This window comes from Ammodytes marinus (genome assembly GCF_949987685.1).
Source record: "Ammodytes marinus genome assembly, chromosome: 7".
Classification (NCBI taxonomy): domain Eukaryota; kingdom Metazoa; phylum Chordata; class Actinopteri; order Uranoscopiformes; family Ammodytidae; genus Ammodytes; species Ammodytes marinus.
This window is the reverse complement of record NC_137211.1, coordinates 5,140,636-5,167,019: the sequence shown is the minus strand read 5'-3', so window position 1 is coordinate 5,167,019 and position 26,384 is coordinate 5,140,636. Positions and strand designations below refer to the sequence as shown.

The window sequence follows — 26,384 nt, the reverse complement described above, 5'->3', positions numbered from 1 at the left end:
AAGAACAACAACTTGGATGTAATAAACATGTGCTTTGATTCAGTGCAAATCTGATATTAATTTTGTCAAATAATTGTTCAACTTCATTTGGTGAATTTGTATATGTTTTTAAAAGAAAACGATCTTCATTTAAGACATGATAAATACGTGTAATCTTTTATTTTTTATTTTTTGTCATCTGTAGCCACGTGTGTTGACAGATTCAACAGAAAAAAAGACAAAAATGCGTGTTGCTTTTCCCAAATATACTAAATCTAGTCCAGTATAGTCAACAGGAGGTATTGTTTACATTCTGAATTCAAAAAGATTTTCTGTCAAATACTTGAACTGAATGAGCTTCCATCTGGAACACAAAGTAAAACAACAAAGGAAACTTAAGAAATTTTGGATAAATGATAAAAAAAAATCTTAAAAAAAAAAGTTTTAAAAATATACATTTGCCTATATAAACTCAGTTGGTGATTCATGTTGTGGTGTGTACATTTTACAAACTGCCTGTTGACTTTTCCCCTGCAGGGCAACGGTTCAGACACATTAAACAAACGTACACACACACACACACACACACACACATGCGCACACTGCTCCTGTTTTTCCAAAATACTCACTCACACACATGTACAAACACATACACTACTACGCTCTGTTGTCTCCACCCACTTTCATTCACAAAGAGAAGCGTGGAGAGGGAGGTGGAGCTACAGTTACCCACATTTCTATGAGTCATTGAAAGCAGCACACCAGGCATCTGCTCTGTGGTGCACACAAAGTCACTTATCAATCTAAATGATACTTTTATTAGGGCAAATAAACCAAATATCCTCTAACCTCTAAACACCATGTTTAGAAGTAAGATGTTTCCCAATCGGGAGGTTTACGAGTGCTTTGCGCCACGCCGTTTCCACCGCACAGTTTGATGTGTTTGTCTTGCAAACGAGCTAGAACCAGAATTATGAAGGGGGGGGGGGAATCCTTTACCTTAAGATTTTATTCTTTTTAGGTTCTTACTTTTAAAGGTGCACTGTGTAACTTTGGGTGTGTCAGAGAAGTGAACATTTTCTAAGGTATATTCTCATTACTAAGTGAACAAACTTTCCTCAGGAAAAAATTGGATCCCCTGGAACAATGTTTGAAGTTAGAAAAGCAACCTGAAAAGTTACTGTTTCACTGGTGTTGTTTACAGCGGCAGGGCCCAGAGATCGGTTAACAAACACATTCTAGTCTTACGTTTGGTTCCTGGTGCCTCACAATGAGAGTTATGATTATAGAATTATTCAAGACTAAGAATTACATGTAGAGAAAATGTGTTTTGTAAACTAACCCATGTAAACAAATCCCAATCCAATGAAACTGCGTAATGCACCTTTAAGTCTCCTAGAGTTTAGCACACACACACACACACACACACAAAGCCCCCCCCCCCTGACTGTCCAGCCCACCCTGCAGATGGCTGGGGGATCACAGGCTGTCAGCACGCTTAAACCAGCCAAGAGTCGAGCCTCCAGCCCCGCGGGGGAGGACCAGGCATGAATGGGCTATTTCCCCCAGACTCAATAGCCCCCCACTGGGCATTTGTAAAATGATTTGTGGCAAATTTGTTTAATCAATATGGATGTGTGGGGGTTTTGGATACCTACCCTCCTCACACACAGAAGTGCTTCTTTCACTCACTCCCACTTTTTTTTTCTGGACTGCAAATGCATCAGTGGTTGGTCACTGTGGGGAAACTCAGGGGAAAATCAGGTTTTGTGTGTGCGTGTGTGTGTGTGTGTGTGTGTGTGTGTGTGTGTGTGTGTGTGTGTGTGTGTGTGTGTGTGTGTGTGTGTGTGTGTGTGTGTGTGTGTGAGAGAGATTACAAAAACTATAGGTGGATCCTGGAGGGCAGACGTTAGTGATAGAAGAGAGTGCAACAAGTAATACAAGTTTGGAGAATTCATAAAAAAGAGTTTTGCATATCCGTCCATCACGTCTGAGAGTTTTTTTTTCTCCCTTTGTTTGTTTACCTTATCAAGATCAAGGGTCCAAAAATAAGATGCCATTTCTATTTGAGTGTTAAGCACTCTTGTAATGCATGCATGTCATTTCTATATTGTAAAGGACTTTAAGCTGCATTTCCTGTATGAAACGTGCTATAAAGATAAAGTTATAATTATAATTTGTATAGATAGAGGGTTTCACATGCTGTACAAATTCTGTAATTTGTGAATTTCAAAATAAAATACTTTGCATTTATTCAATAATTGTTTTAGCTACTCGATGACGTGTTTTTCCGTGGCATTCAGTGTATGATATCATAGAGCCTTCACATGAAGTTATCAACCCGTTTTGAGATTTTCATTGTGTGTTTTATAAAGTTTGGGAGGAAAACTGTAAAAAAAAAAAATAATAATAAAAAATTATGATGACACACTTGTAATGTGTTTTGTTTGAATGCATTAACCACACCTGCACATTCTGTCATGTGTGATTTTCTAAACAAATTTAGATTTTGTTAGATACTTGATGACATGGTTATAAATGACAATCACGTTGTATATAATATCACACAGCCTTTTCCGTGATACCATGCACACCTTTTGAAATTTTCCTTAAAAAAAATTGTGAAATCAAGTTAATGTAAAAAAAAAAAAAAAAAAAATCTAACTTTTAATGTGCTATATTCCAAAGTGTTGTGCACACCCATTCCCTTTAAAAGCTTATACCTTCCCTCCATGGTGCAGGAAAGCCTCAGTCTTCTTCTATCCTCTTTTATCCGGTGAGTGCACGGTGGCTTTACACACAGGCAGGTGGCTCCAATCCAATTCCACCGTGGCTTCTGTCCACTACCAGGGAATCAAAGGACAAAGGACCTATAGGGGTTACTCTCCTTTTTTGTGTCTAGCTTGTGATTTACAGTTGTGCCTCCCATAAACTACACACCACCCTCTGTCACACTCACACACACACTTTTACTCGTTTTTTTTCCCTACTTCGAGCTCCTCTCTCTTGGTTGCTGTGGCCAACACATAGGCTAAGTTGAATTAAATATTTTAGAAAGTTTGTATAGACAATCGGTTAAAAAAGCAAACTTCTGTCATTGTCTGTGTAAAAGGCATTTCTCACAACATGAAGGTGGAGTCAGTGATTCTGGAGAATGTTTGTTGTCAAAATCAGTGAAAATCTCCTCACGATCCTCTACCTGTCCGTACTGTGTGTGTGTGGGTGTGTGTGTGTGTGTGTGTGTGTGTGTGTGTGTGTGCGCGCTGAAAATAAAAAATCTAGCGTTCATACACTGGATCGTGAGGAGATATTCACTGATTTTGACAACAAGCATTCTCCAGAATCACACTCCTAGTTTTACCTGTGGTCCTTCTCAACTCTCACTGCACATACCATAACAACATATTTGTCTCCATAACTCATAAACAACTCCTATTCTTTGTTGTCATTTACTCTTTGAACCATAACAGTGTTTGAGACACATTCTAAAGGTGGACTCAGCAATTCTGGAGAACGCTTGTTGTCAAAATCACTTTTTCGTAAAAATCAGTGAATATCTCCTCACGATGTGCTACCTGTGCGTACTGTGTTTATGTGCTGTTATGTTTCACTAATATGAGCAAAAACAGTCACAAGAAAAGCCCTGGGAGCGTACTGCATACTGCATACTCAACACCCCACCTACTGCATACCTCGCTGGTTGCTATGCTCTGTTATTATTTACTGCCTATCCAGCTGGACGTTTCCGGCCCCTTCATCAACTTTTGTCACACTCTTGTTCGACCCCATTCAGGTTTTTAAAAACTTGTAACAGATCCTAATATCCTATCACAAAAAAGGTGGTAGTAGTAGAAGCTTAGAGCACACCGTAGGTCCGGGGGGACAGATGTTGGCAGCATTCCTAATTTCCTTTCTCATTCTCTCGGCCTGTCACTTTTGAAAGGGGCAAGCAGGATAGAAAATAATCGGCAGAACATCCCATAAGTCTGAATGTGTGGGGGCAGCAGATGTGTGTGTGTGTGTGTGTGTGTGCGTGTGTGTGTGTGTGTGTGTGTGTGTGTGTGTGTGTGTGTGTGTGTGGTGGAGGGGGCCCATCTTGACCATTGTTTGACAGAGAAGCCATTTATGTGGTCGCCATAACAACCATAATACACTCCTATCCATGTCCTTGTGCTTACGGTAGAGTGAGCTCTGATTCTTTGAAATGTTATTGACAAGAGAGAAGCAAACAACACACTCAAACACGTCTCTTTCCTTTTCTGTCTATTGCACCAGGAAATATTCTTAATAATGTTATACAGTATCGGACATTAAAGGTGGGGTCAGTCATTCAAAATCACTTTGTTATCAAAATCGGTGAATATCTCTCTTCAAGATGTGCTACCTGTCCCTGTACTAAATGTGAACTGAAAACAAACCTGGTGTTTATACACAGCCTTGACTCTGTAAATCGGCATTTAAACAAAGGGGGCTCACTGTAGTTAGCAACATGCCTGTTTACAGAGCCTGTAAACACAGCCGTATTAACACTGGGTTTTTTCAGTGCACATGTGTACACACAGGTAGCGGGATCGAGAGGAGATATTCACTGATTTTAAAAAAATATATGATTTTGACAACAAGCGTTCTCCAGAATAGCTGACTACACCTTTAACGGTAAAATAAGTAAACATAGCTAATATGTTGTCCAGTTCAAATACAATCAAAAACACCATAATATTTGTACTCATCTTAAAGGAAATGTAAAAACGATTTTAAAATACCAAGGACTCAAATTGGGTTGAATACAGTAACGAGGCAGAGGCTGTGTGTGGGGATTAAGAGTTCCTTTCAGCGGTCACAGAAGGCGGTCGATACTCTCCGAGGTCTGCGTCTGTCCTTTGTCAATGGCCGCTGTAAAAACCTAGTGAAAACCCACCAGGTGTCTGATAGTCTTTGAGTTATGCCAGTAGAACGACCACATTCACTGTCAAGGGCTTTATGCCGCGTGTGCCCTTTGTGAAGTTTTTTAGCCTCCGACAGCCAACGGCACTGTGGAAAAGAGCTTTTACTGCTTATGCTAAAATGATGCTTTCGCTATACAGTTGCATTAAAATACATTGAATCCCTATTTCATTTGTACTTTGGCCGTAATGTCTGTCTCAGATACGAGAGTAGAAAGTTGAACAAGAACAGCAACAATGTCTGATTTTTTATTATTTTTTTGGAACATAGCCATATTGATTTCAAATGCTTCACTTTTCATTCACAGACATTTTGGATTTAAAAAATTGCTTGTGTAAATTAATTATGATCCCAATATTAAAAACATTGATTAATCATTCCATTTGTACTTGCTGTGACTTCTGTGTGATAAGTTTAAAAGTTGAATGAGAAAAAGCTAAAATTTCAGCGACAAAGTGTTTGAAAATGTATTTTGGAACATAGCATACACTTTTCATCCAAAGACATCTTGATTATTTTCTTGTGGGTGTGAATCACTGTGACCTCAATATGACCATTCGACAGACGCTTTCGGCTTCATTGCAGGTATGTGTGTGTGTGTGTGTGTGTGTGTGTGTGTGTGTGTGTGTGCGTGCGTGCGTGCGTGCGTGTGTGTGTGTGTGTGTGCGTGCGTGTGTGTGTGTGTGTGTGTGTGTGTGCGTGCTACAGTCATTTATGTTTCATCAGCTCCATACTTCACTCTGTTCTCTTTGCCGTCTAGCTGCACTTTCCACACTTTCCTTGACTTGTTAGACCCTTCGGATGTTACCGAAGGTTTTTGGTTGAATTTTTTTTTAAATTTATGTTTCATAGATATCAATTAATAAGATTGTTCTATTGCTCAGCTACTGTGTTTGAACCTACAGTCTACGGTTGGCACATTTTAGAGAAATATACAGATTCTTTGTCACACATTTGTGCATTGTTGACTTCATCCCATTGCTTTAAACTGATTTTTTTGACCCCTTCAACTGAAATTTGAACACTCAAAAATCGCCCACAACCAGTCTGCTATTGCGGCTTAAATTCTGATAAGCTAATTAGTAGTAGTTGAGGACTGATATCCTGCAGGCCCCTCTCTCTCGCTGCTCAGCAAACTCCCACCCTCTAAATGTTTATGGCCCTGGCTCCAGATTGCATCTTGAGATTTGAAGGATTGGCGGGCCCCCCGTTGACTCACAGCTTGATGGTGACTGCCAGAGCTCTCACTATCTCTTTGTTTATTGTGGTTCAAATTCTTCAAGTTTTGACCTCTTCATTTCCCCCAAAAATTACAATTCTACTTGATAAACGTGTTGAAATGTGTCAATTATAAGAAGTTATACATTTGAGTAAGATTTAGAGTTTTTTTTTTTTAATCTTAAAGGTGCACTAACTTTGGACGTGTCAGAGAATTGAAATGTTTCTAAGGTATAGATTCTCATAACTGAATAAACAAACTTTCCCAACAGGAAAATTGTATCCCTGGAACACTGTTTACAGTAAGAAAGCTTCCAGAAAAAGTTACTGCTTCACTGTTGTTGTTTACAAACATATTCTAGTCTTACATTTGGTTCAAGATGTTGATATAATTATTGAATACTAAGAATTACATGTATAGTAAAAAAAAAAATGTGTAACCCAACTGCAGGCTCTTCAAATGTAAACTTCCAATGAAACTGCATAGTGCACCTTTAAATTACTTATTTTTTTTCAAATCCCTGTAAATGACACCACTAAGTCTATCACTCTTATGTGTGGCTTGAGCTCTGCACAGACCCATCATACACTTCTTCAATGTGTGTGTGATTAGAGAGTGTGAGAAGTGGAGACAGTGGGGTTCTCTTCATACAGTGGGCCCTTGTCCCCCCCCCCCTCCCCTCAACACTCTATTGTTTATTGATGGAAGGCGGTTGTCATAGTCATGAAATAACAAAAGCCTGACTATTGGTGTGTGTGTGTGTGTTTACCTCCGCACAGGAACCACTGGGCAATTCTCCATTAAATTACAGCCATGTGTGGGCCGCCCAATCTCTCTCCCCTCACCCGACCAGACCCTTACTACAGAGAAACACACACACACATAGACACACATGCACGCACACACATGCGCACACACATGCGTGTGCGCAAACACACACACACACACACACACACATAGACACACGTGCACGCAGACACACGCAGACACACACAAACACACACACACACACAGACACATGCAATCACACAAGCACCCTCACGATTGAGCAAAATATCAGACCGTTACCATCCCTATACACAACACTATAGGCAGGTCACCCCCCCTCCACAAACACACACACACACACACACACACACACACACACACATGCGTGCATAAACACAAATAAGCAGACTATCACCACTGTTACAATCCCTATAAAACAACAACAACATATTCATATCACCACCCATAGAAAAAGCTATATTGCACAGAAACAAACTGACTATAAATGTATGTCCATAGCCAAGGTTTTTTTTTTTATGGTGGAATTTTGTGTTCCTCCAGCACCCAACTATCTGTGTCAAGGAACAGCATGAGACCAATAATCCATCACATGTTATCTCTCTGCAGACACAGATCTGCTTCACAGACACTTCCTGTTTCACCTAGGTGTTACAACCATTTCTGCTTCAACTGTAGACATGCTAATGACGGATGGGATACATTTGATTTTGCAATTAGTCAGATTGATTTAGAGTCACATTTTGTAATCAAGTTTCCCCCACTCCCCGATTGTTTTAAGAAGTATACAAATAATGAAGATTTGAATGATCATTTATTCTGTCTGCTATAGGTTCTCTTTAAAGGAAAGTGAAATTGTTTTGTTTGAAATAACATGTACTCCTTTCCTCCCTTGAAAAGTCCATTTTCAGTGTCACATTGTGATGTCACAAAACCATGTTTGTACAAATATGGGGAACTGATCCCATGTATCCAATCATTGTAAACAGCCAAACTCTGTAAACATTATTTCTCACAGTGAAGGTTCAAATAAAGTTAAAATGCGACAAAACATTTTTTTGAGCAGACGGGGGCTTTAAAATTAATTCCAGGAAAGTCTACCATATATATGCTGTTTAATATCTACATCTATTGTATGTGGCTTGTTGACCAGTATTTGACATGCTGTATATCTCATATGCTTTTCAAAAGAGCAACATTCAATGGGAGGGGTGGTTGAAAAAACAATATTGCTACAACAACATCCAATACCTTTCACCTCGATGCCCCCACTCACTATTCTAGGCCGATGTTACCAAACAAAGGGACTAAAATACATGCGTTGATGAAAAGGAGCACATTTGAAAGGGCCGTTTGCTGATCAATAACGAAAACAGTTTGACACTATAGTAATTTGCCGAGAGCCTCTACACTTGTATTTGCTAGATAATGCCATGTTCGGATGATTGTACAATCCCTGACAACAAAGGGGTGACGGGGAAAACATAGTCTTAACGCGGTTGTCATAGAAAGAAGGGGGTCGTTGATTGCCCATAAGCAGAGTTTATGTTGTGATGTGACAAATTTGAATTTAAAAAACAACAATATAAAATCCAATGTTGGTACACAGCCTAGGCTCTGTAAACGGGTATGTTAACGAAGGGTATATGAACAAAGGGGGCTCATTTTAGCTAGCAACATGCCCGTTTACAGAGCCTATAGGCTGTGTATAAACACTGTATTTCTTTGAGTGCACACACAAGGACAGGTAGCGGAATTTGGAGGAGACATTCATTGATTTTGCCAGAAGGGATTTTGACAACAAGCACTCTCCGGAATTGCTGACTCCACCCTTGAGCAAACATCGGTTAAAATAATGAACAATTAATTTATTGAAACATGCTCATGACAAGATAAAACGTTTGAATTCTTGCTAGCCTTTCATCAGCATAACTTAGCTTTTTTTCTGGGGAGATCAAGTTAAAAAACAAACAAAAACATCCCTTTGTCCTGTGTGTGACTTTAACGGCGTTATTTATGACTTTGAGGGAGGAAATGTTTTTAAAGGGCACCTGAAGAAAAACCAACAGAGGATAAAATAATACAACAGGATATAGGAAATGCACTCAGAAGAAATCCTCAAAACCACTGGACCATTAAAATAGACTGTGGAAGGGAACACATCTGAAAAAACGTGTGAAACGCTGCTTTGGTCACTGTGTCCCCTCCAGTAGGCAGTTAATTATTGTTAGTCTGACACTTGTGGAGGGTGTGATTCAATGCAAGGAGCTCTTGGTTATACTATAATGTCTGCATGGATCTTATGGCTGTGTTAGTGTACATGGAAGGTTTCCCTGGTATTCAAATAAACAGTTCAAATCCATGTTTTTTCTGTGTTTTCAATTCCAGAAATGTTTAAAATATAAAAAATACTCAACTTTTAAGAATACCCTTTGTCCTTTCAAGCCTTTTCAACAAAAACAACCAACAACCAAACTATTTAAAATGAATCAAAAGCTATGCTCTTTCTCTAAAAAGGTGATGACTGGACACAAGATGAAATGCTCAAACTTATTTGTCAGTGTCTGTGTGCTTTGAGTTTACATGTAAAGTGTCCATGTCACAATGAATGCAAGTAGAATATCTGCACCCTGATTGGCTTTCAAGAGAGTTGTGACATCACAAAATAATTCTCATATATACATATACATATTATAAAGTCAGATTTAAGTCAACATGATTCCTTCTTCAGCCAAAGAATGTGTCAAATTCATCAACATATTTCTGTATATTGTAAAATATACAAGAAAAAGGCACATTTCTGAGTGGAGGGGGGCTTTAAATTCAATAAATCTTGTTCATCATTGAGCAAACTTGAAGATTAAATCTAGTTATTTGACTGTTTTAGAGCGTTTTAGAGTACATAACAAAACAAAAATTGGGCTTTGTTTCGTCAACACTACTGATTGTCACACCGACGTGAAATTGCTCCTCCTTTCCGGAACTTGGTCTCTGTGCCCTTTCAAGTTTTACTGTGTCCTAAAAAACACGTTCAAGTCACAATTCCTCAGCAAGTGTTGGTGGTGGTGGGGCTGTTATACTGTTTGTCCACTGCAAGGTCATCGTAAAAAAGCCCAGGCAGCAACTGACAACATCTGAGAAGACATGGGACATTCTCTTGTATGTACTCCTTATAGGTATAATCAGAAAAAATATGTCAGGATAATGAAAAAATGCCCACTGAATAGAAAATGTCCTTAGGGTTGTTTATGTTGTTGGTCATTGTCCGAAACGTGATCTATGTCAAGGGCACCGAATATGTTGTTGCTTTGCTTTTTCTATATGCTTTCAGTCAGGCACTTCAACAAGTTGTACAGAATTCACATAACAGAAATTGACCACAATAGATGTCAGTGGCTAACATGTAACTATCATTTCAACAAGAGGAAAAAAAATCCCAAGGATCTATTTATTTATTTATTTATTTATTATTATTCTTTCGGACAATTCCACACAATACACAATTATCTCTTTCACATCATACATCTTAATTTGTGTTGTCCGAAGGGTGACGGAAGAAGCCTAAGGCTTATCGAGTCCCGCCCCCAATCTATGTCAGTATTATCATATGAAGAAGTACGGAAAAAAGCAATTTGGAGTTATTTTCTGTCCCATAATCATGTTTCTCTACAGAGTGTTGGGTCAAGGTGAGAACCTATGTTATTATTTCATACAAAACAACTGGCTATAGGCCTATATGTTTTTTCAAAGAAGGACAGGTCATGTGTAGGCGGCAATCTCTCTGGTTCCCACACAACTGCCGTTTTTTTTTTTTACGGCCTGCATGCAGTTTGGGTTTGTTTAGATTGAACGTAGAAGAAACAGCGTATTCAAGCATAGTTTCTTATTGGGGCCATAAAGCGTCTAGACAGCACTCCCCTTTCTTTTTCACCTTCAGCCCAGTTCCCCCCTTAAAAGAGCATTTGTTTATCTGGATATATTGACCATAGTGTTTGTCTCGGGGCACTTATCAGCTGAGGCATTTTATCATATATGCTGAGGGGTTGGGAGGGAAGAGTAATAATAATGAAAAAAGACCAATGTCATGTATGATGTAGGGTTACAGGGGTAAAACTGTGCATACGTATTTTTTAGCTCACTTAAATTGTAGATGTAAAATGGCATTTGTAACTTGATACTATTTTCAATCTCCTTGTCCACCCTAACCCATGTATGAATTACTTGTAGGAATAAAGTCAAGACATTTTTTTTTGCAAAGTGTCTTCCCAATACCACGTTTAACACCAATCACCAGAGGAAAAACTGATTCCCTATAATGTTGTGTTCATTGTTTTATTTTGCTTTTATGTCTATACTTTCATTCACACTTTCCTTTATTTGAATTTCTTTCAAATTCCTCATAAAGTTTTTATCAACATAAGATGTTTTATTCAGTGCTCACATAGTACGGAAAGTTAGCGGATAGAGGGGAGAGATTCACCGATTTTGACTAAAAGTGATTTTGACAACAAGTGTTTTCCAGAATCGCTCCCTCCCCTTTAAGTGAATATATATTTTGCATATTTAAATGTTAGGTTTTTCGTCTTACTTTTATGGTTTTGTCAGTATACTGGTTGTCTTTCCTCTTACGTTTATTTTGACTGTATGCAAAATCCTACTCGGCAAAAAACCTGTTTCTGAATCTGATGCATTCAGTTGATGTATTACACCTGTCCAGCAGCCCCCAGCCCCCCACACACACTTTTTTACTGTAGAGTTCACTATAAATGCACAGAAGGTGCTCCGTGCACTAATAAAGGTTCCCCTTAAAAGGTGTAAATTCTCCTTAGCAAAGTGCAATAAACTTCCAGGAATGTTTTTGCTAAAACAACTTTGACCACGAGGTGAACGTTAATGTGAAGCAGAACCAACATTATGATTCCAGAATCTTCCATGATACATAACAAAAAACACCAAGACTTGTACTCTTTGCCAGCTTGACACCAGTACCTAAAACATTTGATCAAATGTGGCCCGGATGGACACAACGTTTATAAACTACAACTTATACTCACAATTACAACAATGTTTTTGTTTTATTAGTTGTATGGTACTATTTTCTGTGACAGCCAAAATGTATTGTGTGAACCTTAACCATAAATACTGACAAATGTGCAAACTGAGTTGTGTGTGTGTGTGTGTGTGTGTGTGTGTGTGTGTGTGTGTGTGTGTGTTAGTGTGTGTGTGTGTGTGTGTGTGTGTGTGTGTGTGTCCTCTATTCCCAATCAAACTTTTGATTGCATTTGTAAGACTTTAGATACCCTAACTACTAATAAACAGTGATTCCTATTTAATGAAGAATATCATGTGTAGAACATAACAGCTGGACCACCTATTAGTGCACATATATTCAGAAGTAGACCTATCACTCACTTTCTCCTTAGCAGAGATGCACCACATTTCCCATCAGATACAGTCCAATCAAAAATACATTACCGTAATGATCAAAAGTGTTTGATCAGCCCCATGCTTAGATTTTTATTTAAATATTTGAATAATTTCAAGTCCAGTGAACTAGCTGACATGGAACATAGGAGAGGTAAAATAAAAAGTTTGGGTGATCAAATATTGCAAAAATGTATGTCAATTTTAGAGATAAACAAAAGGCTTTTTTTCTGTAAATAAAGAATGGGTTCACAACTTGCAGCTTTTATGTAGCAATAGAATCAAATTAAGCCCGGAAAGTTGATAAAAAGATGACATACAAGGTCAAATATGTATGTTCCTATTGATTTTATCGAGATAAAAATGAAATCAAATGAATAAGCGTAGTATGTGGGAACTTTTAAACACATCCAGTCATGCAATTAAAACCTAATGTGTTAGTCGCAGTCACAGATTGTAAACAGTTAAGACAATGATGATTGAATGATATTTTGCTCGGTCATAGATGCTATACATATGGGTTTTTTTCTCTCTCTTTTTTTTCGTACATGAACAAGGAATTCAGAGCGATGAGTTGGGTGTTATTCACCCTGCCTCCATCCTGCGGCCCATCCACTAGCATTGCTCCTCCCGCCCCCTCTGGCTCATCAATAGGAAAGCGCATTTGAATAATGTGTGAGCACTTGGACTGGAGCCAATCAGCTGTCAGGGGCTCGTGATAAATCGCAATGCATTATTGATAATAATAATTACGTTGACATGCGCATTTCTACTTGAGGGGAGCAACTTTTTTTTCACTACAAACGCGAAGAAGAATTTTGTTGCAGAAGCCACGGAAGGTTAAAATTGTTTGCAACTCCTTTTTTTGCTCCCGGATGGTTGCACCATGTCGAGGCGTAAGCAATCCAAACCACAGCAGATCAACTCTGACGAGCCTGGTTCGGTAGGAAATGGTAAGTTCACACATACACAAGATAACGTAGGCTACACAATGAATAAAAAGAAAATTAGAATACTTTAACATGTAGCCCCGCGATGCCATGTTGCAAACTTGTCGATATTTAATCTCAACAGTATGTGTACGGGGGTGGGCTGCCTTTTACATTGTTCCTCACGCTCTTTGACCTGTTGCTGTCTGTTTGAATTGACCAGGAGTTAAAAACCGGATGATTTTAAACACAATACAGGTGTTCCGCGAGCGTCGCTTTAAAAATGCAGCACTGTTTGGCTTTCTTCTCTGTACTTTTCCTCTCTCAAGACGAGGTCAAACGATACAGTGACCAAGTCTCATCTTTGGCTACGTATCTGTACAGTTGTATATGGTTTCAATATTGAAAACATTGACTAATTTCCCTGTGAATTGATGATTTTTAGAATTTTTTTTTACACGTATTTATTTTGTTTTGGGGAAACTGAAGAGGGCGAAACCTCTTTGAACTTTTTTTCCTGGACTCACTGAAGCGCGTGCGTTACCTGTTGATAGTTTGATACAATGTAGACCTAACGTAGGAAGCTGTGTGGCGAAGAGTGGCTACCTTTGAATGTATTTTTATACTTTAATTTGCAATTTTCTGGCATTTTTCATTCAGATATTGTTAACTGGTTTCATGTCTCTTATCATGACGCATCACGTTTTTTTTAAAATTGGTGGCCAATATATAAGTGCGTATTTCCAAAACTCTTTTGATGCTCATTTTAACAGTTGCCATTGTTCATTGTGTTGAACGTTTAACTAATATATGCGTAGAATTTCAATGCATCTAATGTAAAAAAAAAAAAAAAACGTGTCAAATTTTCTTATCAGTATGTATTGGTATCGTTTGTTTGCAAGTGTAGTGCCCGAAATTTAACGTTTTTAAACAAAGCTACCTTAAAAACAGTATGAAATGTGACTGGCGTAAGCTGACCTGAAGGCAATAAATCCCCCAGTTTAATGCATGACTGTTTCCTTTCGTACATATGTGGTGGAGAGGTGGGGGATGGAGCAGTGGCCTTTTTTTGGATACTGGGTGGGGGTGCGTTTTGGTGTTGCCATATGCAAGCTCAAGCGCTGCCGGAGAAGACCTCCCTTTTTATAATTCATAAGGGAACTTTTTTTAACACTGTTTTGAGAGCCGCGGTTCTTCTGGGTTTTTGTATCTTGATTTTGATAACGCACTGTAGTTTTGATTTTAAATATTTTACATTGTGTATACCACACCACACTAGGCCCGTGCATTGAGTGCTTAGCCCTGACCTCGTGTCATGTACCCCTCCTAAATGTGAGCACATAGGTCATGCGCCGTCAAGTGGTAAACCAGAGCGATGCCTCGTTATTTTAACTTCATGGTCGACTATATGCGATTTTTTTTTATTTAAAGAAAATAGTCCATATTTAACTATCATACACTTAAACTCGTGCGTAAATGCTCCAATCAGAGTTAAATTGTGTTAAGATAAGATTTGACTGTATGTATATATAGTGTGTAAATGTGGGGGGGGTGGGTTGACTCTTGTCTTACCAATTCCTCATGGGCCAGGAACTAATGTAGTTTGCAAGCTTTTTTTTGTGACACCTTCAATGCCTCCTGGTGAGCAATTAACAAGTCCAACAGTTTCCTTGGGCAAATGCAAACAGGTGGTCTGCCCCCATTCTCTTTGAGCCATTAGCATTTAACAATACACCCAGTTGTGAAATGGCCTCTTGGTTAGCAGACAAATTAAAATGCACACTTGCAAGCTGTGAACATACTTGAAGTTAATCAGCATAAGATTACACAATCACACCCATACTTGCAAATTAACTTTTCATAGTTAAAGTATGTTTCTATTGTCGACCAGATTGGGCTTTGCATGCAGCCTTATACATATTCATCGCTTGTTGTAGAAGCTAGAGTCACCCTCTTTTATTGAGATTTCAGTTTGGTATAGGTCACATAAGGTTGGCCCCACACGTAGCACTGGTGGAAACAGATCTGATTTTTAGGCAAGGTGGTGTGTTTCGGAAACACAGTAATTCAATGCCCGAGCCTCTTTGTCTTTCTGGACATTGTTCCTGGTAATGGGTTGAGGTAGATGATTGCCCTCTGCTGGCCCTGTGGACAATAACCAAATTCAAAGTTTCCCACAGATCACTGCAGTCACCTAAAGGGAGTGGAGGACTTTGCATGAATAACCACAGAACAAAACTAACTAAAGCCTCAAGAATGACCATAGATTCCAATCATCAACTTGCACACAAATTGCAACAGAAATGTAATGTAACTTCAAAATGTTATTTTGCAAAGATGTTGTGCTGTACATTATTGTAAAGGGGATCATATCTTGCTCTATTTGACTTATCCTGACACATTACCTGAAATTAGAATATCTTTATGATTGAATCTTGACTTCTTAAGTTATTAATAATTGTAATAGTCAAATATTGTCATTATTGTATAAGGAGCCATTTTGTCAAGTTTTTCCTTCTGTCTTTATGACAAACGAATGTGGTGAACATAGTCAGATTTTTGGCTCACATAATCAGGAATGATTTATGTGATGATGATGATTTTCAGCGCCAGTGTAGCAAAGTGTAAGCACAACCCAATATGCTGGCTGTCAGATTTCATATGTGCACCGTTAATATTAAAATGCCCTTTTTTAGAACGTAGTGCACTCCACTCTTTACAGCACACTTGTGGTGCAGGTATAGTCAGGCACATATGAAAAAGCTTCCAAAATGGGCAAATGCAAGCCATATGTTTGTGACTACTAATGTTCCCATATTTCAGGCTCAGAGTAATTTTATGTTCAAATGTTTGCGTCAATTAATTGATTGAGAAAAATTTAATCAGAATGGCCTTAACTGACCCTGCACAAAGTGTCACAAGGCACACTAATAATTTTCAGAAACATTGGAACAAATGTCTGACTTTATTACGCTGATCTTATGAATTTCAATGAATATACCTTTTTGTCTTGCTATTGTAGTTATTATGTTTTTATATAGTGTATACTGATATAGACCTGTATGCCTGAAATCAAGTGGAATTTAATTGTAATTCCTGTGTCTTCTTGTTTGTAGAGATTATCCAAAGCGATCAAACTGAGGAAAATGGTGGCGCAGTGAAGCGGCTCCGACTGGATGAGACCAGGGTCTGTGACAAGTGTTGTGCCGAATTCTTTGACGAAGCAGAATTCCTGGAGCACGAGAAGAACTGCACTAAGAGCCAGCAGCAAGTGGTCGTCATGAAAAGCGGACAGGGCAGTGAAGCGCCCGAGGAATATTCTCAAGGCTCTCCCGAAGGCCTTACCAGTGACCATGACGACAGCCAGTCCAGCAGTAACTCCCCATCTAACGTCAACACGGACAATCTAGAGAGAACGGAGGAGGATTCCAGTATGAACGCAGAAGACTCGGGACATCAGGATCAGACGGAGACTGCTGGCAGCTCCGAGATGACTTACCATCCCGCGCACAAAATGCAAAATTCAAATGTCACCCTTGAAACCATGGCGGACACCAAAGTGGCTGTCTCCCAGCATTCTTCAAATAGCCTTTCTCTGATCTCATCCCAGGAAGCCGTACAGGCCATCCCCATGATCCTGGAACAGTTGGTGTGCCTCCAGCAACAGCAGCTACAGCAGATCCAACTCACGGAACAGATCAGAATCCAGGTAGCCATGATGACACCACTGGGTCTGCAGGCATCCGTCGGGGCAGTGATGGACCCTCTGAAGGCCCTTGGCGCACATCTCTCTCAACAGCTGTCCGCCGCAGCAGCTCTGATAGGCAAAAGAACAGGCACCCAGAGCCTCCTCTCTATGGAGTCCATGAAGCAAGGTAAACTACCTTTGCCCTCTAGCATTCCTTCCTCTTTACCTGGAGGCCTGGGTTTAGTGACTTCTAAAACAGACATTTTGAAGGGTATTCCAGATCTGACTAGCCGTTTGCCAACACTACTGCCACAGTCGGCAGAGGCCTTAGGTTTCCCCAACACCTTCAATGGTAACCAAGCAGGGATTGAGTCCTCGAAAAAGGTGAAGACGAAACTGCAGAGCGTGCCAACGGAAACGAAGAACGTTGGCGACTCGTTATACAGGCACAAGTGTAAGTACTGCGGGAAGTCCTTTGGCAACGACAGCGCCCTCCAGATTCACTTGCGTTCTCACACCGGAGAGAGGCCCTTCAAGTGTAACATTTGTGGAAACCGCTTCACGACCAAAGGAAACCTCAAAGTGCATTTCCAGAGGCATAGAGACAAGTATCCTCAAATCCCCATGAACCCACATCCTGTGCCGGAGCACCTCGACAACATTCCCACCAGCACCGGCATTCCCTTCGGCATGTCCGTGCCCATGGATGAGTCCAATATGATGCATGATATAAAGCCGACTATCGGCCATTCTGCTCCTCCCAGCTATCACCCATCTCCCATGCCGCCATTAAAGCCAACCTTCGAAAGCTTCAGCGGGGATCCATTTTCGCAGAGACCCTCCCCATCAACAAGTGATAGCTCCCCTTCCGTTTCCTCTAATATATATAGTCAAGAGGTAGGACTAGATGCCAATTACAAGGATGATGGAGAACTGCTGAGAGCCCTGCATCATATGAACGGGAGCGGCCCCTTCCCAGGAGAACACAGCTCTGGAACGGCTAAACTTCAGCAGATGGTGGATGGCCTGGAAAAACGTACCAGCGACCCCAACGAGTGTGTGATCTGCCACAGGGTGCTCAGTTGCCAGAGCTCGCTCAAAATGCATTACCGCACGCACACCGGCGAGAGGCCTTACAAGTGCAAGATCTGTGGCCGTGCCTTCTCCACCAAGGGTAACCTGAAGGCCCATTACGGAGTGCACAGAGCCAACACTCCGCTCAAAATGCAGCACTCCTGTCCCATCTGCCAGAAGAAGTTCACCAATGCTGTGGTCCTACAGCAGCACATCCGCATGCACATGGGCGGCCAGATCCCCAACACCCCCATGCCAGAGAACCAGTTTGAAGCAGAGTCGGCAGCAGAAGCAGCAATGGATTCCTCTCCAACAGACGAGATGGCCGTAATGGATTCCAATGATTTGGACGACAGCTTTGACGATCACGAGCTAGAGATTGACCTCCAGAAGCCAAATGATACCTTGGATTCCCTTCCACCACCACCACCACCTGCCCCAGAGGAACAACCCCTTCAGCAAGCTGCCCCTGCCATATTATCCAGCCTAGATGTCTTGAAGAACCTTACCTCCGCTCTTGCACTGAAACGACAGACTAGCACGGCTTCGGAAAGCGAAGGAACGCCCAAAGAGTCCCCATCAGCCCCCAGGGAGCAGGACGGCCGTAGTTCCGCCATTTCCGACTCTGCCATGTTGTTCCACTCGGCTTCACCAGTCAACACTCACATGAGCAAGTCTCCAGAGTCTGCTGTGGATTTATATGCCCGCATTGTGTCCAAACCGGAGAATATTGTCCTTGCTCAAGGTAGTGCAGAGTCGAGTGGAGCCCTTGACCTTACAGCAGCAACCAGCTTTACCCCCAAAGAGATTAAAGAAGAGCCTGGTTTTCCTTACACAAACGGAGACTACGGTGAGTTTTTTTTGGTTGATTTAAAGGTAGTGTTGGTCATTCTGGAGAACGCTTGTTGTCAAAAATCACTTTGTCAAAATCTATGAATATCTCCTCACGTCTGCTACCTATCCTTACTATGTAAAAAAATAAAATCTGGTGTCAATATTCAGCCTTGGCTTTGTAAACTGATATGTAAACAAAGGATGCTCACTACAGTTAGCAACATGCCCGTTTATAGACCCTAGGCTGTGTATTAACCCTTTTTTTTTCTTTTTTTTTTTCCGGCGCTCACAGTACAGACAGGTAGTGACTTGAGATTCACTGATTTTGCTGAAGTGATTTTGACAACAATCATTCTCTAGAATCGCCGACTCCCAACTTTTTAAAGAAATTATCTTAGTGGTTGTCATGTTGGAAGCTTAGGTCTGATTCTCCATCTCTTTATACCAACAGTTCCCAACATGTCGTTCATGAGGCTGCCATCGAGTCTGGAGATGAAGATTCCTCCAGAGAATCCCTTGAGCTTCTTCAGCTCCCACATGCCTCAGGGAACGGCCATGCCTTTGTCCGTCCCCCCCGCACCGCGACGCTCCACCAAACAGCACGTGTGTCACTGCTGCGGCAAGAACTTCTCCTCCGCCAGCGCCTTGCAAATCCACGAGCGCACTCACACGGGGGAGAAGCCTTTTGGATGCAACATCTGTGGCAGGGCCTTCACCACAAAGGGAAATCTAAAGGTACGTTCACAAATCAGGATATTTAGAATTTTTACTCAGAAATAGTCTACTATTCTTTTTTTAATATCAATGAAGAGGTTCCGTTAATTTAATTCGTAAAGTAAAACTTAAATATATTCTATAGTCATTACAGAGAAAGTGTGACTAATCTAGAATGAACATTATTTTCAGATGTCAACATTTCTGTATACTGGATTTTTTTTTTAGTCCATGATCTGTATTCATCAAAATGATCATATTTCACTTTGTGTAATGAAACGAGAATATATGAAAGTTTAACTTTTTGAATTAAACTTTCCATGATCTTCAAATGTTTTAAGATAGGCCACTTTTTAATATCAATTGTTTTGAAAGGATTGTAATTTATTGTTTTTCCCTTGTCTTTAGGTGCATATCGGCACCCACATGTGGAACAACACGGCGCGGCGCGGCCAGCGTCTGTCTCTGGATAACCCCATGGCTCTGATGGCCATGACCTCGGAGGCTAAGATGATGCCCGAAATGATGCAGGCCCCCAAAGAACTGTCTTCTCCACAGATTAACTTTGACTCGTCTCTGTGGAACCAGTACGCTGCTGCCTTTAGCGGAGGCTTGACCATGAAGAACAATGAGATTTCTGTCATCCAGGGAGGGGGCATCACACTGCCCGGGAGCCCCGCAGGAGGCCCTATGATCGGGTCGACCGGAGGCCTCATGAAGATGGATGGATCCCACTCTGGCTTACCCGGGTCCATGGAAGAAATGGAGAAGCACACCTCTGACGGTGTGCCAAAATCACAATTCCCACATTTCATGGAAGAGGGTAAAATTGCAGTGAATTAGGCTTTATTTTTTAGGCCGTCAAGTCCCTTGTTATCACCTGAGCGCAGTTTTTTTTTTCTTTTATGTCTCAATTATGAAATGAGGTACAATCAACATCCAGAGAAAAACTTTGATTGTTTTGAATTTTTCTAGTTATCTTCATTGCAGCTTTCTCTCTCTCGATGGGAACGATTCTCAAGTGTTATTTTTAGTTGAACTTGATATAACTACTGTAGTTTTATTTGATAGGAAAAGTATATATGCGGGTATTTTTTTTCCTGTGACTGTTTTGTTTTGTTTTGTTTTTTGCTGTCTATCCGGAAGTTTGAATGTACAACTTACTTGAAAAACTGCTTTAATTCAGATGGTCTCCTTGACAACTTTTGAAGGATTTTTGACTTTAGTAGGGAAAAAAGTTTCAGGGCATGACATTTTAAGGACACAGTGACTGAAAAATTATGGTTTACTTAACCATAATGTATCTATAATAATGACTACTTTTCCCTCCTATTGTGTGTGCCATAGGTTTTATGACGGGTGTACAATTTTTGTAGTGGTTAATGTCATTAGCATGTCTCATTTCCGAAGGGCCTTTTTGATCAGACTGATGGATTAATCCAGTGTCTTTGTCTTTTTACATCACGATGCAACATTTCAGAATATTTGGAGTTAAACAAAAATAAGGCTTTTATGTGTGTTGCATCTGTGCTCTGTTACAGTAGGTAATGACTCAAAACCTTTTTGCTAAGTGCCTAAAACTGAACACATGATACATTGATGTGTTGTACCGTGTAGCATACCTGTGTTTTCATATTTCCAACGGTTAAACATATTCCACTTGAAAATCTGCAGAGTCAAATTTGGTTGGCTGAGGGTCCGAAGGCTATTTATACGCTTAATGTTCTCATGCCTGCACTTTATTTCAGGTCGTAGTTACATATTACATTTTATAGTTAACCTTTCACTGCTTTTATTGTGCTGGCTGCAACAGGAAAAGGGCAAATCTACAATTTTGTTAACTTTTCCTTCCTGTAAGATTTCCTTTTTGAAACAACCATTCATAGTTATTGTCAGTCGTATAATTTTTCTAGGTTATCATCAACTTGTAGCATCATTAATTTATTTATAATCCACAGTGCTTGAGTTTAGGGGGTGAATTCTACCTCGTTTAGATTTTTAGTTGTCCTCCACGCCCCCTACTCTCAACGCAACGCTCTCTGTACATTTTCCGATACATTCTCGAGTACGCGCTAAGATTTTTTTTCATTCTCAACCTGCTGAGTTGGAACGGTAATGAATGTATCACTGGAACACTTTACACAACTCAGAATGGTCACGAGTACTTTGTAGGCCGCCTGCTGTACATTCCTTTATCGATATGCATTTGCCAAGTTGTGCCTTTATTTAGCAAACCATGTCAAAACTGCTTTCAAGTTGTCTCTACAATTCAAGTAATGTTGAGCCAATTTGGCCTGTTTACAATGTACATTTTTTTTTTTTTTTTGTTTTTCAAAATGTTTCCTTCACCTAAATGTTCTGATTTTTGGAAAAAATAAAATCAGGGTGACTTTTTCAATATTTTGCCTGTCATGACTTTATCATAATAACATTATCAAACTTATTTAAGCGGTAACGTGAGGGCAAAAAATCATCTCGGGCTAGAAATGTCTTTGCTAGTCTTGCACAACCTTTACACTCATTTCAGCGCTGGCACGGGCAATTTTGAATACATATACATTTCCTTATTTAAATCAATTCACCTTGAGATGACTCAAGTAAAGCCTAATGTCTTTCCAGTAACCATTAAACCTTTGCTGTTTTGCATCTTCAATGAAAAACTATTTGCATCCACAACTGAAGGGTTTGCTCTCCAATGATATGTGTCCACCACAACCCATTCTAGGTTAACTACAATATATTTTTCCTTTTACAATACATGATAGCATCCTCTGCATAATTATCATTATAGGGCTCTCAAATTGTTGCACTTGGCATATGAGTAAGCAGCAGAAATGTAAAGCTCCTGTACTACAATACAAAACGTAAAACAATGTTGTACTAACCTGGATATACAATACAAAAACAATGACTACAACTACAGGCTTTCATTCACAAGCACAACACAGGGTAGAAACACACTTCTTACCGCTTATTTTCATTGCGGTGGCCGTCCCAAATCATTGAAACAATACGGGTTTCTGTTCCTCTTCTACATTACAGACTGAAGTCAAAGTTGTGGCATGCAAATACAGATAGTACCATTTTGCCACAGGAGCGTAGCCTACATTCATCCATTCCTTTCCCCCCATTGCCTTTTATAATTAAAGGTTATACACCTGATTTTAGAAATGTATGTAGTTTGCTAAGTTGTTCCACCGAGACAATTTTTTATCTAAAACAGCCATGAGTGCCAAGCGACCGTTATACTATACTGTATGTATACTGGTTTGTAGTGTGTTCAAACACCTGTATCATGCCTGCTGCCTGGAACATTGGACTATTCTGCACCACTGCTCCGAAGATTACACTAAAACAGCATTATAGGCCTAGAGTTGTTTTCATAAGCATATACAGTAGGCTACATGTTGCTTGTGATGACTATAACTATTATAACTTAGGCTATTGTTAATTTCATATAGGCTTTTGACACTGAATAACTGAAAAGACATTAACCTTAGACTACTAGGCCTAGGCCTAATAATTATCCTCCAAGAAAAAAAAGCCATTCAGTTCTCAAAACAGAAATCCAAATAAGTTAATATATGATATTATGAAGGCTGTATCATCATCAATGTAAAAAAAAAACATGTTTTTTGATAAAATAAATGTGCTTGATATGGCCTAGGCTACGTGCTGCAGTGTTATGTGTCCCTGCTTGCTGTGGTACATGCAGTTCTCGGCGGACAGTAAGCGTGAACACCGTCCCGGGTCTGAGTGACAGCAGCTGATAGGCGAAGAAGCCTCCGCCCAGACCCGCTCCAACCAGAGCGGTGTGTCCACAGCTTTATACCCGCTACCGGGACACCGGGCAGCCGCAGGAATGAACGACAGTATCCCCCTACAGCCCGTGCGACGGCCCAAAAGAACCGACAGTAAACACAGAAATGGGTAAGGGCGTTTATGTAGCAACAGACATATTCAAATGTAGCCATTTTATTAACGTGTTTCGCTCGTGAGCTTCAGTGTAGCCGTGATATTGTTGACAGGAGCGCGCGGCGACATTGTCTCAGTCACTAGCAAAGCGGTAGCAGATTTTAGGGGAAAAAATAGAAGTTAGAAGGGGGGAAACAATATATATTAGATAAATGCTTATAGAAAATAACGTGGATATAACATTTAGCTTAGAATAAGCTAGCTATAGCTTCAGGAGACATCCTTGTTCCGGGGTGCTGGCTGGAGCAAGTGCATTGACGCCCATGTCAATATTTGATCGGATGACTGGAGCTCGCGCTGTCAAAAGAGCACAAAGCACGCTAACATGTAGGCCATGGCTTATAAAGAGAGTGTCTTTCTGGATTTAAATGCTAGCTAAATGATGCGTTTGTATGTTTTTAAAGGGGCAGGCCTCATACTAACTGATGGGTAATGAAGAAAACGCTTAGAGAGCAGCAGACACAGTGCTGAACTGCAGCCAATAGTCTGATCAAATCAGGCTGTGGTGGTGGTGATGTCACCTCCTGTAATAAACACATTGTACCAAGACTCGAGATGTAACAAAGGGCTGTAAATATGCAGAAAGTGTTGTTGATAGCTGCTCAATCCTGCAGCAATTTTTTTTACAATGTGATGTATCATTTGATGTATGGTCCATTCTGGTGGCCATCCATTCCACCTGTCCACACAGCCTCTCACATGCTAGTTTTAGCCTACAGTTGTGTTAGCCTACACCTAAGAAAGAAAGAAAACATAAAGCCCTGCAACAAAACATAGGCTACCTACATAATGAATGGTTATAATGTTCAGTTTTCAGTTCAGTTTTATCAATGAAAGTAGGCTCCATCATAGTATATAGACACACCTCTATGTTACTTATACTTACTATGTGCAGTAGGCCTGCAGTTCAACAGCTCAATTTGCAGTTTCAACGAAAATTCAACATTATAACATTCTTGAAGGTGGGATTTATTGCAGGAATGTTGCAGACCTAGAAGTATAGGGTAGTAGTAGTGTTTAACATGTTCTATATCACATCGCTATGGTCTTAAAATTTCATTTGAAAAAATGTAATATGGATCGGTGGCATTAGTCCAATATGTGATGAGTGGATTGCAGCCATCTCAGACCTGATAACGATATTGGATCAGATTGGTCCCATCCCTAATATAAAATATTATATGATCCTGTACTACATACTGCAGCTGGCCTTAAAAAGTATTTAGTTTGCATGCAGTACGCCTAAAGTTGGGGCACAGCAGCACACTAAGCTATTCAATCATAAAATTGTGCCTTAAACTTTGATCATCTTACTTTTTATCCATGGCATCACTTGGTTGTTCTCTTTCGGCCGCTCAGTCGATGTGATGCAACTTACGCTGCGCAAGGGATTGTGGGTCAGAACAGCCCAAACAAGCTCGCTAGTTTGCACACTACATAATGTGACAAGAAGATGTAGTAGGACTTTCTGGTATTTCTTGACTTACGAAATTGCATGGAAGTATAGGTATTGGAATGCACCCCAGGAGATGTTTCCAATGACAGAGCTCATCGCGTTTTTTTCATACTCCAACCAACACATACAAAAATTCTATATATTTTTTTCTATTTTGCAAAATTCTTTCTTTAAATACAGTATATAACTTATAAAAATATCTCTTCATTTGCGGGCCTAATACATCCTTATGTTTGGTTTCCCCCTGAATGGTAACAATTTAGGAATGCACCCCATCTACTGCATCAGACAGTCACATTTAACTACAGTAGAGAAGTTGTCTTGCCTGGCGGACATCTTTAGAACAGTTATTATGGTGTTTAAAGAACTGCGTCATCTGTGTCATAAAATAGTTGCTTACCTGATGCCCCTTATCTGAAAGGAACCATTTTGTTTGCAGCTGATAGGGAGAGGTTTTATACTTTATCGTCACACCTTTTATTTTGTTTATGGCACACAGTAAACACAGTGAGTTCAATTATTAATCACAAGGTCACTCACTGGGCACTTTGTTGATTGATGTGGAATGTTTCATTTGGGTAGAGCTAAGGGAGTGCACTCCCCCCCCCCCCCCAGTTTTTACAGACAAAGTTAATATTTATTTTGTATGGTTTAAACTATCAACACTACATGTTCATAGACCTTTAGCTGCAACAAGCAAAACATTATCCAAGATATGTGACTAGAAATTCATTAAAAATGGAGCTGCTATCTCAACACAATCACAAAATACAACACAGGTGTTTTTTTGTTTTAGTAACACTACAGAATAGTCATGTTAATGTAGCTACAAGTAACTTTAGGTTTTTGTTGATTCTAGGGGCGTCTTTGGACTTAAGTGGTAGTGTTTGTTACGACACAGGCGCCTGCTGTCCTTAAAATCTTTTGCTTGCGCACACATCGATTTATCTGAGTATGCGGAGATTCAAACCCGAGCACAGGCCTTAATAGTATAACTACATACAAAAGCGGTGTTTTCGCTGATGGTCTTGTTTGCTCTTAAAAGTAATTTTTGACCATCACAGGAAAAATTAGTCTGGTTCATAAACATTAAAGAGTTCCTCTCTTTATAGTATAATAATCTAAATTAATTCAATAATACCTAATTATTTTGTTTATTTTGTTCATGTAAGTCACTGTCTATTGCTGTTTTTATGCTTGTCTGTTACAAGAGTTTGAAGTCAGACTTCCATTGGAAATTGCAAATGTTTTAATCAATATTATGAATGTCTTTTCCCAATTGCAATTTTTAATGATTTTGTGTTGATGTGTTACGTGGTAACTGTAACTTGACTGTGTACTGCTGTCCATCTTGGCCAGGTC

At 39.9% G+C, this 26,384-nt stretch overlaps 2 protein-coding genes across 2 annotated transcripts in view; both read left to right on the top strand.

The window, feature by feature from the left end:
* Window positions 1-13,238: 13,238 nt before the first annotated feature.
* On the top strand, window positions 13,239-20,434 carry sall4 (spalt-like transcription factor 4; the record flags this gene model as incomplete). The annotated part of the gene is made up of 4 exons (XM_080031016.1): window positions 13,239-13,305; window positions 16,398-18,893; window positions 19,329-19,612; window positions 20,000-20,434. 4 exons carry the CDS (start codon window positions 13,239-13,241, stop codon window positions 20,432-20,434), a joined length of 3,282 nt encoding a protein of 1,093 aa, XP_079887142.1.
* Window positions 20,435-23,397: 2,963 nt separating this feature from the next.
* Window positions 23,398-26,384, top strand: part of atp9a (ATPase phospholipid transporting 9A) — a 45,022-nt gene continuing 42,035 nt past the window's right edge. Inside the window, exon 1 of the mRNA XM_080031906.1 lies at window positions 23,398-23,521. Coding sequence (XP_079888032.1) covers window positions 23,454-23,521 — 68 coding nt within the window. The 5' untranslated portion in view covers window positions 23,398-23,453. The remainder of the gene's footprint in view (window positions 23,522-26,384) is intronic.